The 19,033-nt window shown below is 36.6% G+C and overlaps 1 protein-coding gene across 6 annotated transcripts in view; it reads right to left on the reverse strand.

Annotated features, from left to right (window-relative positions):
• Positions 1–2,600: 2,600 nt before the first annotated feature.
• The window catches only part of RASA2 (RAS p21 protein activator 2), a 119,560-nt gene continuing 103,127 nt past the window's right edge, over positions 2,601–19,033 (reverse strand). For 3 of the 6 annotated variants that reach the window (XM_032258832.1, XM_032258871.1, XM_032258868.1), the window contains exons 21-25: positions 9,666–9,748; positions 8,766–8,974; positions 7,938–8,041; positions 7,395–7,584; positions 2,601–4,255 (exon numbers count right to left, since the gene is read on the reverse strand). In XM_032258832.1, coding sequence (XP_032114723.1) covers positions 4,225–4,255; positions 7,395–7,584; positions 7,938–8,041; positions 8,766–8,974; positions 9,666–9,748 — 617 coding nt within the window. In that variant the 3' untranslated portion in view covers positions 2,601–4,224. The remainder of the gene's footprint in view (positions 4,256–7,394; positions 7,585–7,937; positions 8,042–8,765; positions 8,975–9,665; positions 9,749–19,033) is intronic. The other 3 variants (XM_032258837.1, XM_032258848.1, XM_032258858.1) reach the window with 2 other exon arrangements.

The raw sequence follows: 19,033 nt of genomic DNA on the forward strand, positions 1-19,033 counted from the left end.
GATTATCTTAACAGTACTTTAATTAAACAAGTCATACCTTCTCTGCTGTCAATATAAAATAAAGGCATAAGCTCAAAATATGATGGCAAATGGTGTCCCCAAACTATGAAGTCAAACGGCAAAATGATAAGCCAAGGAATGAACTTTTTAGCCACAAAAGAGCTAACTTCAGGTGAAGATATGTATGAGGAATTAAGACCAAAGTTCTCCGAATATGGTCCGTACCCAAGACGGGTTATTCTCTGAAATGTTTTCAGAGGAGTTCGGTACTTGCCACTGGAGTAGAAAAATGTGTATCAGGAGTGCCAAAGTATGTTTTGTATCTTACTGTTGTGTAATATAAAGGGCCTCTGCTTGGCCCTGGGTGTCTCTCATTTTGGAATCATACAATTTGAAAAGGAAATATGGTCCCCTCTCCCTTAAATGCCTAGGGGCTAGTATGAGAGGAATTCTAATGTTTCAGTAAACATAGAGATTCAAACCCTATCCTTTCCTCTTTATTAACCTTAAATTCCTCTGGAGCTCAGGCTGTGTTTTATAGAAGGATTTTTTAGGGATGCTACTATAAAAGGGTCCAGGCATGAATCAGGGAGGATCCTGGCTTCTCTTGTTGAGGGCACAAATTATGCCCACTAACCTGGTCTCTGTTGCTGTCACTTTATATTCTCCAGGTATCTCACCAAAATGGCACAACACAGTCAAATTCTAATACCTTGAATGAAGGATGACACACTGAAGGTCAATCTATAGGGTAGGTTAATCTTCAGGGGTCAGTGCAGGGCCTGAGGAACGAGAGGCTCTGAAAGAATTCTTTCTACCCTTCTTGAAAAAAGTCAAACATAGTCTGGAAAACTCAGGTTAAAACTTTATCTAGACACAAGTGGAATATATCCCTCCACCACAGATGTACATGGCTCCAGGGAATAACAGGAGCCTGCAAGGTGCTTTGAATACCGTGGGTCCTAAAAACAAGTCTGTTGAATGAATATAGAAGAACACAGCCCATCAAAAATCAGCCTAGTTTAAGTGCAAGAAAAGAATACTGAACACTTTTCAGATTGCATCATTGTACGGGAGCCTTCTCATTTCCACTGCTCCCTTACTCATAGGCAAGGTATAATAATTTTAAACAAGAAGAAAATACTAAATCAGTAAGAAAATACAGTCTCACAAAGAACAGACAGGCTTCTTGTAATTTATTTCAGTTATTTCCAAGCGACAGTTACAAAAGTTAATTTTTATAATACTCTTGATAAGAAAATAAAATTTAAATAAAAATACATTCTCAACAATACAACATGGTTACACAAATTCACTACATTAAGCTTTGATAACTTACATTTTCAAATTGGACACTGTAAAAACCGATATTTACTAGCAACATATTAATTTCCAAATTAATAAAAATGGAAGCAGATAATATCAACCAAGATTGGTAATTTAACTCTAGAATGAGTCTTGTATTTTTCACATACTGTAAGGACACCTAAAAGGCTATGCAGAATTCTGTCTTTACAGGATGTACCGTTAGAGCAAATTAAAGGTGCTTTCACTAATAAAAAGATCTGTTTTTCAAAACCTGGCATGAATGAAATCAGGCTTCAGAAACAGAAATAAAAGCCATATCATTTGTCACCTTTTTTTGTTTAATAAAAAAAGGATAGTTTTGACACTTAACCATTACCCGTGATATTAAAAACAAGTTTCTTTGGCAAATAAAATAGTTCAGTTTGATAAATTATATTCCTGGGAGTAAAAGCCTTTGCTATTGCCCACCATCTTATTAAATGAATATTAAAAACAAAGCTAAACAAAAATAAAACAACAAAACAAGCAACAGTTCACACCACAATTTCAACTGATGGAAATGGCTATACTAAGAACCAGAACCAGCATTTATGGCAAGTTTCCCCATATCATCCTTTTCTTTCCTTCCTGGAGTTTTTAGGTTTTTAGGATGAAGTGAGCTGCCTTGTAAGTTTTCAAATGTGGAAAAGGTAGAGAAAGCATATCAGGTATGAAAAATTAAAAAAATTTCTAAGTAACGGCAGAGGAATAAGGGCCCTGGAAGCAAATTTCTTGGTTATCTTAGGGTCCTACTGACATGGCCTCTTATTTCGAAAGACTTTCAAAGAAAATTAATTTAATTTCACATTACTTCTTTTTAGGCTGTGCCAAGTTAATTCCAGTTAAACTGGCTGTTTAAAAATGTCATGTGAAGAAAAGAACTAGATGACTGAACTCTCCCCCTTTCAAATCCAGAGTTACATATGCACACAGCCTTGGTCTCTCTGATCATGCCATGATCTTTAAAAACAATCACAATTGGGAATTTGATATTAGAAATGTTAGATGAATATTTCTTTTGCCGTAAAAAAAAGTAGCAGAGGACTAAAAAGCCACTAAAGAATAATGATTGGTACCTGGCGATGTTTACATGTTCTTCACAGGTAGACATTTCAGAGACTCTTAAAAGGAATTTTAATCTAAATGTAATTTGAGAATGAGAAATTTATTAAATGGCTAAATTCTTTCACATTTATAAATCAGTATAGTTTATGGAATCTACAAGCTTATAAAATTTAAAGGACTCTTTCAAACTTGTCTTTAAAAGGAGCCAGGAGTAATAATCTACCATAATGCAGACTTAAACATAACTCATTGATTTTTACAAGTCATTTAGAGAAACACATTGCTCAGTTATAATATTTTATGGAACAACTTTGATTGTATGCCAGTAGTCTTTAAAAATAATTACCTAATAACAATATAATTTAAAAATGATTACCCACCAATAAGATAATTGGCAAAGTGTATCTTGAAATATAGCTTATGCTCAGGGAAACTAAAAAAAGCACTACTAGTAGACTTACAATAATAAGTCACAGTTTTGAACAGAAACATGTAAATACTCCAAGGTTCAAAGTACCACATTTAGAAAATATTTTGAATAAAAAAAGACAAAAATAAAGAGTACCATGGTTTTTAATACTGATGAAGCAAAGTGTATCCCTCAACTTCAAGGTGGCAACTTGCTTCGACTGTTTATTTACAGTTAGGGTTTTTAGGACAAAAGGACATTTCTGGGGAAAAAGTCTTCAAACAGTTGCTTGGCCAAATTCTATTTGGCTAGCAGGCAATAAGGAAACAGCAATGAAATATAAACAGTTTTCAGGAAAGCATTATTTCTAGACTTAAACACTGATCATTCAACTGATCATAAAGATTAGATACCACAGAGTATCTAAAGTATAATCTGGAGCAGTCCAGATTATTAAAGTGCGCCGAGTGACTGTTCTCGAGAAAGATCAGAACCTAACACTATGAGGAGGGCATCCTTATGGTGGCCCTTATTACAAGATGAAATAGCAGGTGAAGTCAAGTGATTTTCCCACCACTTTCGTTCCCTGTTTACTTTCCTTTTCAGAAGAGATGTCCTTAGAAGTCAGGTTAAACTTTCAAATCAAGAAAATGAGTACCTGGTATTTAAAACAATAAAAACAATTTTAGTGGTCTCATTACTTCATTTGCCATCATTGATCCCAAATGTAAACAAGATGCACACAATAGCACATATTCCCTGATTCCTCCCGTCTTGAGTTTTGTTTACATCTTTAAACAGGCAAAAGGATCTACCAGCTTTCAAGGATGCTCTGCCAGTTTTCTAAAGTTTCTATCACTGCCTTGATTGGAACCTGTAATGACTGATGGACCAAAGGAAAAACATTTCTTTTTTTTCTTTTTTAAAGAACAAAAAAAAAAAAAAAAAAAAAACATGAACTAAATGAAAAGCTCTGAACTGTCATGAACTGAAATTTTCTAGTAAAACACAATGTTGGCAGTATAGAGCAGGCACTGATGGTAGTGAAAACAAGTCCACAGAACAGAGTGTTACAAGAAGAGACGGTTTCTTGCTACGGAGGAGTTCTCCCTTTGTTAAAAAGCTTTTCTAGGAAGATTCTTTTGATTAAAAATAAGTTTCAGAAACATGGATTGGGTCACACAGGTATGAAGGGAATCTTGGGCTTTAAATTCTCTAGTTATACATCACTACCAGGATTCCCAAACAATTAATTTCAATTATTAAATATTAAATATGATGTGGAGGCAGATGACATTGAAGCGAATTTTCATTCTTAAATACTATGAACGAAATATATGATGACTTGAAAAGCTCCAAGAAAAACAATATTTTCCAGTTCTTCTGAACCAATCTGTTAAACTCTAAGATGCTTTCCCAACAATTGGATTTTCCCTAGAAAAGAAAAAAGTCACTTTTCAAAATTTAAGAAATATAAAAATTTAAAGGGTGACAAATATATAATTTATTATATAAATACAAATCCATTAAGTATTTAGTATTTTCCCTTGATAATCTCTCATGCCAAATCTTGTTTCATTAATTCAACGAGTACTTACTGACCATCTATTAAATCTTAGACACTAGTGTAGAAGTTAAGGATAAAGCAGTAAACAAAACAGATCAAGAAAATCCTTGCCATCATGGAGCTTACACTCTGGTATAGGGTAAATAAAATCAGTAAGATACTTAGTACAGTAGAGGTTGATATTTTTTTTTTTTTTTTTTTGAGACGGAGTTTCGCTGCTCTTGTTACCCAGGCTGGAGTGCAATGGCGCGATCTCGGCTCACCGCAACCTCCACCTCCTGGGTTCAAGCAATTCTCCTGCCTCAGCCTCCTGAGTAGCTGGGATTACAGGCACGCGCCACCATGCCCAGCTAATTTTTTGTAGTTTTAGTACAGACGGGGTTTCACCATGTTGATCAGTATGGTCTCGATCTCTTGACCTCGTGATCCACCCGCCTCGGCCTCCCAAAGTGCTGGGATTACAGGCTTGAGCCACCGCGCCCGGCCTGAGGTTGATATTTTTTAACAGAGAAAAATAAAGCGGGAAGTGGTATGGTATATGGGTATGAGTAGAATGTGTTCTCTTTCCAGGTCCACAAGGGGACGTAGTTTTAGGGGCAGAAACTTCCCAGCGCCATGCCCCCCTCCCATGCCTCTATATCCAGGAGATTTGACAATTTCTCTTCTAATTTTGGCAGGTGTGGGAAAGGGTCAAAAGTCAATCACTCCAGTGGAGGTTTAAAGAAACTCTTTTCATTGGCCATGGGGCTTGGAGAAGGTGGGAATTTCTCCCAGGTTATAAGTCCCTTTTCTTCCACACCCCTTTGGATTCCATACTTGGGTCCCCTTCCACACACTCTTGGTGGAAGCTTTCTCTCTTCTTCTCCTTTTTCTCTTTCTCTACCTAAATAAACCACTTTTCTACAAAAACTTTTTGGGTCTGGTATTTACTTTACAAGCATACCCGCCATGGTCCCCTCTCCTGTTCTTGAGACAGCGAGAGACCAAGAGCCTGGAGCCTACCAGGGGGCGAGCGGAGTGCTCCCCTACACCCCAAAACCTGCCAGCAGTATTATTTAAGGTTGTCTGGGATCTCACATGGAAACTTCCCAGGGCTCCAAGGAAACCGGATTATCACTGTTGGAAGAGAGTCAATTACATCAACATAGAAAAGACAGGATTAGGATGCTTATAAAAACCTTTCTAATTGAGGCACCTATCTAAGAAGAAAATAAATATTTATACCTGTCAAATTGACTTCTATTATACATCAATAAAAAATATAATTACTAATACACATACTTTTCAAAGAATATTTAAGGTGGTGGGGCCAGGATTCAAAGTCCCCTCACTAGGTCAGCTGTGTGACCTTGGGCAAGACATTTAACTTCCCTAAGCCTCCATTTCTCTAGCTGTAAAATGAGGATAAAACCAAGTTGGGCTGATCTGAGGATCAATGAGTGTTCACTGTGGCAAACATTGTTATTTGCTGGCTTAAGAACCACCCACTCCCTGGCCACTTCTTTGCAAACAGATCCTGATTCTGCTCTAACATTGGGCAGCCTTGCATTTCAGGGAAGTCTGAGGGTAACTCTAGATAAGGTTCCTTTCTCCAAGTAGGGAGAAAACAGCCTTTTCTGCCTCAGGATACTATCATACAAAAATGTGGGGCTCTGAACTACTGCAGCTCATCTGTGACCATGAGGGAACAGGCCTAAGGAAGACAGAAATCACCTTGTTGTGGTTGGCTGAGTGGCAGCTGTTTCTTGATGACAGTGCTGAGTTGCTGAATCAACCAACTGTAGAAGTTAACTACTTAATTTGCAAGAGTAAAATGTTTTATTGTTTAAGCCACTTCAACTGGGACTTTGAAACTTGCTGCTAAAAGCAATCTAAATAAGCTGTAAAGTACTAAGCACAGTGCCCCTCGGTAGAGTAAGCACCCAACAAATGGGAGTTGTTGCAGTTGTTATCCATTGTAGTATCCATCTACACCTGAGGTGGTAGGAAAAAGTCAACTATAAAATACTTCTAGCACTTTCATAGCTCATTTTTTTTTTTTTTTTTGAGTACTTAGGTACTGTAGAAGGAGAATCAGTAAAAACAAAAACAAAACAAAGAGCTACCTAAGTATTCAACAAATGAATTACAATTGAACGTAACAGTAAATGTGGTGACAGGCTGAAAGTGGTGGCTCATGTCTGTAACCCCAACGCTTTGGGAGGCTGAGGCAGGAGGATTGCTAGAGGTCAGGAATTTGAAACCAGCCTGGGCAACACAGCGAGACCCTGTCTCTACAAAAAATAAAACAAATAGCTGGGCATGGTGGTGCATACTTGTAGTCCTAGCTACTACAGACACTGAGGTAGGAGGATCACTTGAGCCCAGGAGTTGGAGGTTACACTGAGTTATCATCACAGCACCGCACTCCAGCCCAGCCTGTGCAACAGGGTGAGACCCTGTCTCTACAAAAACTAACACACACACACACACACACACACACACACGAGCCAAAATTAAGGCCAGACACAGTGGCTGATGCCAGTAATCCCAGCACTCTGGGAGGCAGAGGTAGGCAGACTGCCTGAGTTCAGGAGTTTGCGACCATCCTCGGCAACACAGGAAAACCCCATCTCTACTAAAATACAAAATATTAGCTAGGCTTGGCGGCGTGCATGCACCTGTAGTCCCAGCTACTCGGGAGGCTGAGGCAGGAGAATTGCTTGAACCCGGGAGGTGGAGGTTGCAGTGAGCTGAGATCATGACACTGCACTCCAGCCTGGGCGACAGAGTGAGACTCCGTCTCAAAAAAAAAAAAAGTTGATAAAGTGTAGCACCAACACAATGAAATAATGACAGCTACACTGGACACAAAGTTGTTGAGTGGCCAAGGAAACTTGCATCAGAGAAAGGCCCTGAGCTGGGTCTTGACAGATGTGGGTGAGCAAGAGGCGTGAGGACAGGGCAGGAGAGGCAATCTCAAACTCTGCTTAAAAATATGTTTACAATAGCCTAAAAATTACTCACTTGCTCCCATATTTTGCACTACTGGATCTTTTCTTCCTATATTTTTCATGAGGTTCATCCAGCTTCTCAATTACACTTTTTATTTGCTGAATTGTCTTAAAGGTTGTTACAGAATCCTCGATTACAAAGTTAGAATAATCATCAGGCTCCTTCTGTGGTCCTTGATAGACTGCTATAGTTCCACAAGCCTCTACAAGGAGCAGGAAAATAAATCTCTGATCAGACAACCATAGTCTATAAATGCAATCTGTAGTACAAATAGGAATTTTTCAAGTGTCTTATGCTGAGGGGATTTCCCTTGGAATAGCAGAAATAACTAAAATATGTACATTTTATTTAGTAGGATCATCATATTCATACAAAAACAGTATTTTTACTTCATGAATGTCAATGAAAAATGCCCCTCTGTGGTTTGTCAACTTTCAAATAAATAATATTTTGGTAAATCTATGAGTATTTTCAACTTTTCTATAATGCTAAAAGCAATGTTTAGGAATTGGTAAAGAAAGATTATAGTTATATAAAAATAGATTGTGTATTTACCTTCCATCTTCTGCAGCTTAAGTAAACTGAGGGTAAAAAGGGAATAAATTCTTTCTGTTTCTCTGTCTTCATCAATATCTATTTGGATGTCTGCAGGGACACCACTATGGTAAAAATAAAAAATAAAGATATTGGACGAATTTTACTTTGTTAACATGCCAAGGACTTCTGATGGTTTGAGACTAAAAACAGAAGCACAGACTTTTGCAGAAGGAAGTCTGGAAATTTAGTTTCATTTGACGGTTAAATAAAGTGGGGCCAAGGAGAGGTTTGGTTATTATGTGACTCTAATCAGAACGAAGGAAATTTTAAAGTAAAATTATTTCGACAACCTATGCTTCATCACAAAAGCAATACATTATTACTTAGGTCTATAGGACTACCGTGGTTGTTCCATAAGTAAGAAAGAAAGCACTAAGGGTCCTTCTTCCTTGATATCTTGGATCAAGCTCATGTTATATTTAAACACTGCCTTAAAATTTTTTTTTTTTTAACTTGTGCAACCACTATTAATTTTAGAACATCTTCTTCACTCCTAAAAGAATCTCTGCATCCATTAGCACTCCCCATTCCTCCCTCCCTCTTGTCCCTTGTAACCACTAATCTACTTTGTGTCTCTATGAATTTACCTATTCTGAACACTTTACATAAATGTTATCAGATAATATGTGGCCTTTATGTTTGAATTCTTTCACTTGGCATAATTTTTCAAGGTCCCATCCTTGTCTTGCATGGATCAATACTTCATTCCTTTTCATGGACAAATATTAACATTGTATGGAATATCAAATTTTGAAACATTGCTTTTATAATCAGAAAGAAACTTACGCAGTACATGGCTTGCAGCCGAGAGTGTTTTCACTGGTCTCCTGACAGCAGAGCCAGTTTCCGTTTATATATGCAGAGGGATGATAAAAACTGAGCCTGTTTTGATTGCATCGGCTCACCCTGCAGAGTACGTCTATCCATTCATTAGCTTCTACACAATTATTCGCCTGGACATAGAGTGGTTTCTCCGTATGTATTACTTGGAACATCTTCATAGGCAATTAAGATAAAAAGTTAGTGACAAGAGTTCAAAAACCAACACACAGTACAAAACAGAAGAAAGTACCTAATAGCAATCTGGTTTGCTTGGCTAGATAGCTGCTGCTAAGACGTCTTGGAAATCATTATGTTTCAAGCAAGTTAGTCCCAAGCATAATCTGAGTCACATGGTACTAAGCAGTACAAAAGAATTTGTTTTAGAAGCCACACATATCCAAAGGAATGGACTATCATATAGATATGAATAAAGGGAGGGAATTGTCAGTAGAAGAAAAGGTATAAAGAAAAGGCAGTAGAAAAATATTTAGGAACAAAGAAATCATCCTGGTTAGCCTGAGTGTATGGAATGTACTGAGTGGGAACAGAAGACAAAGCTGTGCAGAGGGCTTGGGACTGTATTACTTAGACACTTGAGTATCACGTAGAGCAGTATAACAAGGAAGTCTTGAGAAAAGTAACTTAACAAACTAGGCAAGGTATATGAGGCATCAACAATAAAGGACAATTTTAAGACAGAGTTTGAGCTATTTATGAACTATTAATCCAATAAACAACCTCTTGAAAATTTGAATACAAATACCTAATAGGTGACAGAATTACAGGTATTACCAAATACCCTGAAATATAAATATTTAAGTAATATATGCAGTTCAGAAAGCTTTAAATATTTATATAGCTTACATTTTTCTTGTTGAAAGAGCTCTCTTCCAGTTTTTCCACAGCAAGAATGTTTTTTACTGGAATTGTATAGATTGCATCTTTGCCTAAATAATTAAAAAAGTAGAAAAAAATTAAAGTAATTTCCATCAGAATTATAAAGATGAGAGGTTAATTCTGTAGGGTTTAAGCTCATCTTTTTGACGGCAGGAGTATAAATAACCCACAGAAGACTTACAAATGGTATATATATATATATATATATATATATATATATATATATTTTTTTCCTGGAACAGATGAATTTTGATTGTCTTCTGTAAGGTGACTACTGCTTTACTTTGCCATATAATATTGAAACATTTTCAAGGAAAAATGTGGGACTAAATTTGATCTCTGTGTAGAAAGTAAGAATGTTACAAAATTTTGTAATATTAATTATATGGGGACTGAAAAAATAACAAACTCAGCAAAAGAAGCCTACTCAAAACTTGCCAGACATGAACATTTCTTTCATGGAGTTTCTATGCAAGCAGTAACTATGACCGCCTATGTGAATTTTTATAATTTTCTGACCTAAATTTAATTAAGGGATTAGCCCTCCAAACTGAAAAACTGTTCATTATTATCCCATATTGGTTGATCAGCCACCTGAAGCTACACAATTTAAGAGATGCAGAGAACAAAAGTAAAAATCTTATCTGGTAGAGTGAATCCTTAACCTAAGACTTTGGAAATTTCACATTAAGGAAATTTGAGTTTGCTAAAGGAGCTCCATAATAATATGGCAAAAGAATATGATGCATTTCAATTTACGATTTACCTGAGAATAAATTATATCTCATATAGTCATAGAAACTATAAGCAAACGTACTTCTGATTTCTGGTCATTTTATAATGTTGTTCTTAGAAAAATCAAAGCTTTGCTTTTATTTTACCCCCAACCTTTGCTTAAATGACATATAGTCTGAAGTGCTGGAGGTTAAGAAACTTTGCATTTTATATTATTTAACCAATTAATTGCACAGCTTTTTTTTAAAGAAAACTATTTGGTTAATAAAGGTGTGTTTTGTTTTGTCTTGAACAGAGATGTTAAGATAGAATATTTGAAAAGCCTGGTTTCTGGTATAAAATCTAAAATTTAGTAATTCAAGCAAATGTGATACATAATTTTTTTAAAAGATAAAGTCACTTAATTCAACTATCATATATTGAAATGTCTATTATACACCAGGCACTGTTCTAACCACTTATGATATAGCTGTAAATAGACCATATAAGGCTCCTAAAGGAGCATGCATTTAGGTCTGGAAAGACAAAAGACCATAAATATTAAATAGAGATGAATGTTACAATGAAAATAAACTGGGGTGATGTGATAGAAAGTGAGACGTTACTTTAAACTTGGTGGTTAGAAAAAAACTTTCTGAGGAAATGACATTTACAGTTAACAAATATAAATCATGAATGCATGAGATAATAAGGAAAGCCTATCAGCAATCTCCTAGAGTCAGATGAGATTATATTTATGAGGGTGGAAGGTTGAATGGTGGGGCAGGGAGGTAGTAACTGAAGGAAGTCTATGCCAGATGTATGATAAGACATCTGCAAAAATAGGAGTGGTTAAGGAAGACTTTCAAGCCAGAGCCAGTGAACACAGACAGCTGAAGGCTGGGGGGACACACATCAGGATGATTAATCGGTGAGTTGCATCTGGAACAGCTGGGTCAATCAGGCCTTCTCCATTCCCCGGTTTGTGCTAAGCAGCAGTCAACAGAGGCATATATTCACAGGCTAAAGCAGCAAGGATGCATAATGGGCTGCCGAGCAATGCAAAGTCACAGGTAGCTGCTGACTCTCAGAAGGGAAGGAGAGAGTACCCACACCAGAAGACAAGCAACAGCAGTCCTGCCCCTCAGCAGCTTGTCCTGTCCCTCCCTCATAATGATCGGCAGTAAGCTATTCAACACTCAAGTAGGTAAACGGATTGCAAAACACACAGATGAGTAAAACACCAAAAAAAAAAAAAATCACCAAACAGTTAAGGAAAACCAGCACTCTGAAGGAGAGACATACACGCAACAAAGGAGGATAACGTCTGAGAAAATCAGGACTTTAAGAAATTGGGGGCAGAGACCTATGTCTTTTTTTTGTTTGTTTGTTTGTTTGTTTTTTTGAGACGGAGTTTCGCTCTTGTTACCCAGGCTGGAGTGCAAGGGCACGATCTCGGCTCACCGCAACCTCCGCCTCCTGGGTTCAGGCAATTCTCCTGCCTCAACCTCCTGAGTAGCTGGGATTACAGGCACGCGCCACCATGCCCAGCTAATGTTTTGTATTTTTAGTAGAGATGGGGTTTCAAGAGACCTATGTCTTTGGATACTAATCTACAGGGGGCATGACAATCAGAGAATTTTTAAATTTTGCAAGGAGTTTCTAGCTTTAGATTTGTTGAATACACAAAGAATGCACATACCCTAAAATTGCTATATTTATTTATTTATGGGGAAATTATAACACAGCATATGTAGAGAAAGGGCATTGCTCCAAGGCACATATACTGTCATGATATCATTAGGTTTAATTTCACAGTTAACAGTGTTGAGTGAGCTGCAATATGAGTTAGTAAAAATGGAAGATTTTACTGAGGACTCTCCAAAAATACAGCAAAAAGAAACAAAAATAGAAGAGTTAAGTACCATGGTGGATGGATTTAGAAGTTTCAACATTTGATGAATAAAAGTATTCAGGAGAAAATTACAGATAAAAATGTCCCAGAGATAAAGTCAGAAATCTTCGAAAATGCAAAGTTATCCGCCAAGTACTAAGCAGGATAGAATAAAAAAGACAATTACCTAAATACTAGGCAGAAAAACATTAGAACTTGAAGGCTACAGAGTTCTAAGAGTTTCTAGATAGAAGAATCAAAAGATTGAGAATCAGAGTGATATCAAAATTCTCATGAGAGCAATGGAGGCTAGTAAACAATGGAGTATTCTAACTATAATTCAAGAATAAGGGTCAAATACATTTTTGTATACGCAAGTACCCAGAAAACTTATCAGCCATAAAGCCCGTCTGAAAGATTCCTTGAGGAAGTACTCCCACAAAATAATAATGAATCTAGGAAAAAGACAGATGTGTTATATAAAAGATAGTGCTGAGCCAAAGAAATCAAGAAAATTGATAGGCAAGGATGTAAAATCATTAAAGCATAATGTAAAAAGGTAAAAGAAACAAGATAAATAAGTATTAAAATTCCAGATGACTTCTTTAGGGAGATGCTAAGAAAAGAATGATTGAAAGCATGATAATGTTCTTTCCCAGCTTGAATGGAGACTTGGATCAACTGTAGACATTAATATAAACATTTAAGTTTAAATTTGTTAAGGATTTAAAAAGTGAAAGTAGGATAGTCAAGTTTCCTCACTAAATAGAGACACACAGAAGATAGAGTATAGGCACATACAGAAGCTCAACTACTCCAATAAAAAGGAAGGGAGAAATAAACCCAAGAAAAAGAAATGCCTAGTAAACAGAAAACACAAAACAAAGTAGTAATCATAATCACAATAAATATGAGTACATTAAATTTCCTATTAAATGACTGCAATCAGGTTTTAAAGTTGTCATTACCTCCTAATTAAACAGAAATATCCTATTAACTCACTGGTTCCACTCCTATGTATATACCCATGAGAACTAAAGACATATATCCACACAAAAACATACATTGTAAATGAATGTTCACAATTGCGTTGTTCATAACAGTCAAAAACCAAAAGAAATCTAAATGTCCATCAACTGATGAATGAATAAACAAAATGTGGTATTATCTATAAAACAGAGTATGATTCAGTATGAAAAGAATAAAGTACTGATACATGCTACAACATGAATGAACCTCCAAAACATTATGCTGAGTGAAAGATGTTAGTCACAAAAGGCTACATACTGTATGATTCCATGTATATGAAATGTCTAGAATAGGCAAAATTATATAGACGGAAAGTGTATTAGTGGTTTTCAGAGGCTGGGAGAAGGAAGGAATTGGGAATGACTGTTAATGGGTCTAGGGTTTCTTTATTGGGGTGGTGAAGATGCTTTGGAATTAGTGGTGATTGTGCAACACTATGAATATCCTGAAAACCAATAAATTGTATACCTTAAAAGGGTGAATTTTATGGTATGTGAATTATATCTAAATTTTATTTTTTTATTTCATTTTTATTTTTTGAGAAGGAGTTTAGGTCTTTTCACCCAGGCTGGAGTGCAATGGCACAATCTCAGCTCACTGCAACCTCTGCCTCCTGGGTTCAAGCAATTCTCCTGCCTCAGCCTGCTGAGTAGCAGGGATTACAGGTACCTGTACCATGCCTGGATAATTTTTGTATTTTTAGTAGAGACTGGGTTTCATCATGTTGGCCAGGCTGGTCTCAAACTCTTGACCTCAGGTGATCCGCCTGCCTCAGCCTCTCAAAGTGCTGGGATTACAGGCCTGAGCCACAGTGCCCGTTCTAAATTAAAAAAAAACACCATTACCATCACAATAAAAATGAATGTCCAGCTACATGCTGGCTCCACGGGACACAGCTAAAAAAATGTATCATGACTGTATTTTTGATAATAGTGTTAAGAAAGATGAGTGTATAAAACTTGGCAAATTATTAAAAACAACCACTTCACAGCACTGGAAGACAACGGTAGTGATAAGTTCCTTCATAAAAAACTGCATAGGATAAGAATTGTGGGTTTACGGTCTTTCTACTTGGGGGTGTTTCCATGATCCCCAACTTAGGCAGTGAAAATGCAAGAGTTTACTGGCTGGAGGTTACAGATTCTGGTTAAGGATGAAATCTGGAAGAAAGAGGGCTATGAAAGCTTGGTAATAAACTTGCCAGATTCAAGCCTGACTGCTAAAGTAGGCATATATGTGGAATATCCCAGAGTCTGACAAAAACTGAAAGCCTGGGGAGACATCAACTGGCTAGGTAGGGTTAGAGGGAAACATCTCAACAGAGAGATCAGTAGTTACACACTGTAAATGAGAGAGAGACTGATGTTTTAGACTAGGCAAGCACTCAGAACAAATCAAAGCAGACACACTACAATGTATAATCTACAACGGTGGTCCTCAAATCCTGGACCACAGACTGGTAATGGTCAGTGGCCTGTTATGAACTGGGCCACCCAGCAGGAGGAGCAGTGGGTGAGCAAACAAGCATTATCACCTGAGTTCCACCCCCTGTCAGATCAGTGGTGGGAACAGATTCTCTCAAGAGTGTAAACCCTAATGTGAACTGCACATGCAAGGGATCTAGGTTGTGTACTCCTTATGAGAATCTAATGCCTGATGATGTGAGGTAAAAAGTTTTATCCCAAAACCACCCCCCAACCAGTCTATGGAAAAATTGTCTTCCATGAAACCGAACCCTAAAGGTTGGGACTACTAATCTTAAAAATGTCTAGTTTTTAATAAGAAAATAAGACATATAAAAAATAGCAAAGTATAACACATAAAAGAAACACAGGAAAGAAAGCAGCCAAATGAAACTGATTCTGAATGGGTCCAGATACTGAATTTGGCAGGCAAAGACTTCAAAGTAGTTACCCTAAGTATGTCGAAATAATGCAATAAAAATATAACAACTCAACATATATAGGCTCTCAAAAGAAAAATGGAAAGTACAAAGAGAACTAAATGGAAATTCTGGAGCTGAAAAGTACAGTAGATGAATAAAAAATTCACATGGGCTAAAGAGCAGATTAGAGATGATAAAATACTGCAAACTTAAGTAAAAATGATCTAATTTGAAGACCAAAGAGAACAAAAGAAGAAAAATGAACTGCCTACGAGACAATTTATCAGCATAAATTGGAGAAGTCCTAGAAGAGGGGTGGAAAAATCTGAAGAAGTAAAAAAAGTCCCAAATTTGGTGAAAAGCGTTAGCTTATGGTTCAAAAAACTCAACGAACTCCAACAAGCTCTTGAAAAATTTCAACCACCAAGTAATACATTTTATGCCCATCATATTAACAAAAGAAAAAGGAATGACAATGGGGAATGGAGAAAACACATCTTTCTTTTCAATGAAGTCAGTTCATTTATTTGAGAAAAATGTTCAGTGCTTTTAATGGTCTCTTCAAGAAATCCTAGTATATCATGGTTTCGAAGATGGCTGGGTTTAAGCTATCATTTTGCTATTTGTCTTCTATTTGTCTCATCTGATTTTTGCTTCTCTGATTTTCCTTTCCTCATATTTTATTTACTGTTTGGGAGGAGGAAAGGGGATGGATTAGTTATATTGTTTTTTCCTAAATTTTTGTCCTAGATATTGTAATATACAGCCTTAACTCATCACAGTCTACTTAAAATTATTCTTGCATCACTTCATATAACATATAAGATACTTGGAATAATTTACTCCACCCCCTTCCTTTGTGCTGTTACTGTAATATATTTCACATCCAGATGTTATAACTCCTAGAATTAAATATTATAAATTTTGCATCAAACAGTTGCTTTTTAAAGAAATGGAGAAAAGAAAAAAACAGACATTCTTATGTTTCCCACACATTTACTATTTCCAGTGCTCTTTATTCTTCTTGTAGATCTAAATTTCCATCTGGTATTATTTCCTTTCAGCCTGAAGAATTTCCTTTCGCATTTCCTATAGTGCAGACTTGGTCACAATGGAGTTCTCAGCTTTCATTTATTCAAAAGATATTTTCATTTTTGAAGGTAATTTTCTCTAGAATGTTAGGTTGAGACCTTTGTTCCATCAGCATTTTAAAGACGTCTTTCCACTGTCCTTGGTTTTAGTTGCTTTTTATGAGGAGTTGGCTGTCAACTGTACTGTTGTTCCCCTGTAAATATCTTCTCTTCTGTTTCTCTGCTTGCAAGAGTTTATCTCTGGTTTGACTACTGTATGTCTAAGTGTGGTTTCCTTTGCATTTATCATTCTTGCAGTTCACTGAGCTTCTCAGATCTATAATATACTATTTCACCAAATTTGGGAAATTTAAGGCCAATATTTCTTCAAATATATATATTTTTTGTCCAATTCTTTCTCTACTGTCCTTCCAGGACACCAACCATGCATATGTTAGACTACCTGATATTGTACTAAAGGTCACTGAGGTTTTGTTCATTTCCTTCCAGTCTTTTCTGTGTTCTAGATTGGTTCATTTTTACTGATCTATCTTCAAGTTCAGTGAACCAATCTGTTGTTAAGCCCATTAGATTTTTCATTTCAGGTACCGTGCTTTTCAATTCTACAATTTCCATTTGATTCCTTTCTAGAGTTTCTTTTTCTTTTTTGGCTGAGATTCCCTATTTCTTTATTCATGATGATTACTTTACCACTAAGTCCTTGAAATATTTATAATAGAGGGACTAAAGTTCATGTCTGCTAATTCCAACATGTAGATCATCTAGGGCCTACTTCTACTGATTGCTTTTTCTCCAGATTATGCATTACAATTCTGTATTTCTTCTTGAGTCAATGTTCCATTACACACTGGGCATTATAAATAAAACACTGTAGAAACTATGGATTCAGTTACCTTCCCCTGAAGTTACATCATTAGTTGATTATCATGAGGATTGGTTTTATACTATACCTATACCTAAACAAAAACTATAGTGATTTGTTTATACTCTATTCTTAATCCTAGAACACAGTCTTTACTCCTGAGCCATCAACCTTTTGAGATTCTGATGAAAATTTTGAAGTATTTGCTAAGCCGTGTAAGTAAAATTCCAAATTCTGTCTCCTTTGAGGGGGACAGAAACTGATGTCTCTGCTCATCTTTTTAAAGTTTTCAGTTAATACTTTTCACTAGCCCCTTTGGAGGTCCCTCTTACATGACATTTAAGAGTCAGCTAAAGATTTCAGAGGAGTTCACATGCAGACTGAAGGACTACTCTTTATACCTCAATGTCTAGCCTCTCTGGTAGCCCTAAACTCCATCCTTTGACATCTCAAGCCAATAAAGCTGTAAGTTTCTGCTTGCATTTTAGTGACAACTTATGCTGACTAGACTGGGAATGCTTTCAAGAGGAAAAGCTGTATAAAAATAAATCTAACCATAAAAATTCGGAAACACGCCAGGTGCAGTGGCTCATGCCTGTAATTCCAGCATGTGGAGGCTGAGGCGGGGGATCACCTGAGGTTGGGAGTTCGAGACCACCTTGACCAACATAGAGAAACCCTGTCTCTACTAAAAATACAAAATTAGCTGGGCGGCATAGTGGCACATGCCTGTAATCCCAGCTACTCAGGAGGCTGAGGCAGGAGAATTGCTTGAACCAGGGAGGCGGAGGTTGTGTTGAGCAGAGATTGCACCATTGTACTCCAGCCTGGGCAATAAGAGCAAAACTCTGTCTCTAAAAAAGACAAATAAAAATAAATAAATCTTAGCCAGCATGTCTCCTTTCTTTCAAGGGTCAAATTCTTTAGAAAACCGTTTTACATATTCTACCCAAAGTTTATAATTGCCATCTATGAGTTAGTCTAATACAAGCTTCTCTACCATTACCAGGAGTCTCTTTTTTTTTTTTTTTTTAAGAGTTCAGTTTTATACTGACCCCATTATTTTCTATTCACCTTCTTTGCTGCTGCTGCTGCTTCTTTTCTTTTTTTTTTTTAAGTTCTGTATCTATTTTAAAAGGGCAACTCAAGCCCAAATCCTTGGAATTATCCTTAACTTGCCTTTTTCTCTCACTTCCGGTGTCTAATCCTCTGAGTACTATCTTTAAAATAGATCCAGAATGTGATCCACTTTTATCATTTCTACTGCTACCAACAGACCAAGCCATTCTCTTCTCTCCTCTAGAATATTTTAATAATCTCTTAATTGTTCTCCTTGCCCCCATCCTTCATTCTCCATATAACACTCCATAGACCTAAGTTATCCTATTAAGACATAAGTTAAACAATGTCATTCCTCTGCTTAAACCTCTCTGATGTCTTTCCATTTTACTCAAAGTAAAAGCCCACAAGGTCCTATAATATCTAGCACTTCCATGATCTTTTTGATTTTAGTTCTTATGATGTACCTTCTTCATTTTTTTCCAGCCACAAGAGCTTTCTCATATCTCTTTAACACTCCTGGCATGCTTCTATTTCAAGGCCTTTGTTCTGGGTGCTGCTAGCTATTTCTGTGACACTTTTATCCTAAATATCCACATGGTTCACTCCCTGCACCTTTAGGTTTAGGTCTTGGCTCAAATGTCACTTTCTCAGTGAAGCCTTCCCTGGCTAGACTTTTTAATATTTTAACTCACCTCACTGAACCCATCATTTTCTGTTCCTTGCTTCGTTTTTGTTAATCTCATTTATAATAATCCAACATATAATTTTCTTTTTTATTGTTTATTGTCTCTTAGCAAA

The sequence above is a fragment of the Sapajus apella genome, unplaced genomic scaffold (genome assembly GCF_009761245.1).
Source record: "Sapajus apella isolate SASKATOON/1434 unplaced genomic scaffold, GSC_monkey_1.0 scaffold4, whole genome shotgun sequence".
Taxonomy (NCBI): Eukaryota; Metazoa; Chordata; class Mammalia; order Primates; family Cebidae; genus Sapajus; species Sapajus apella.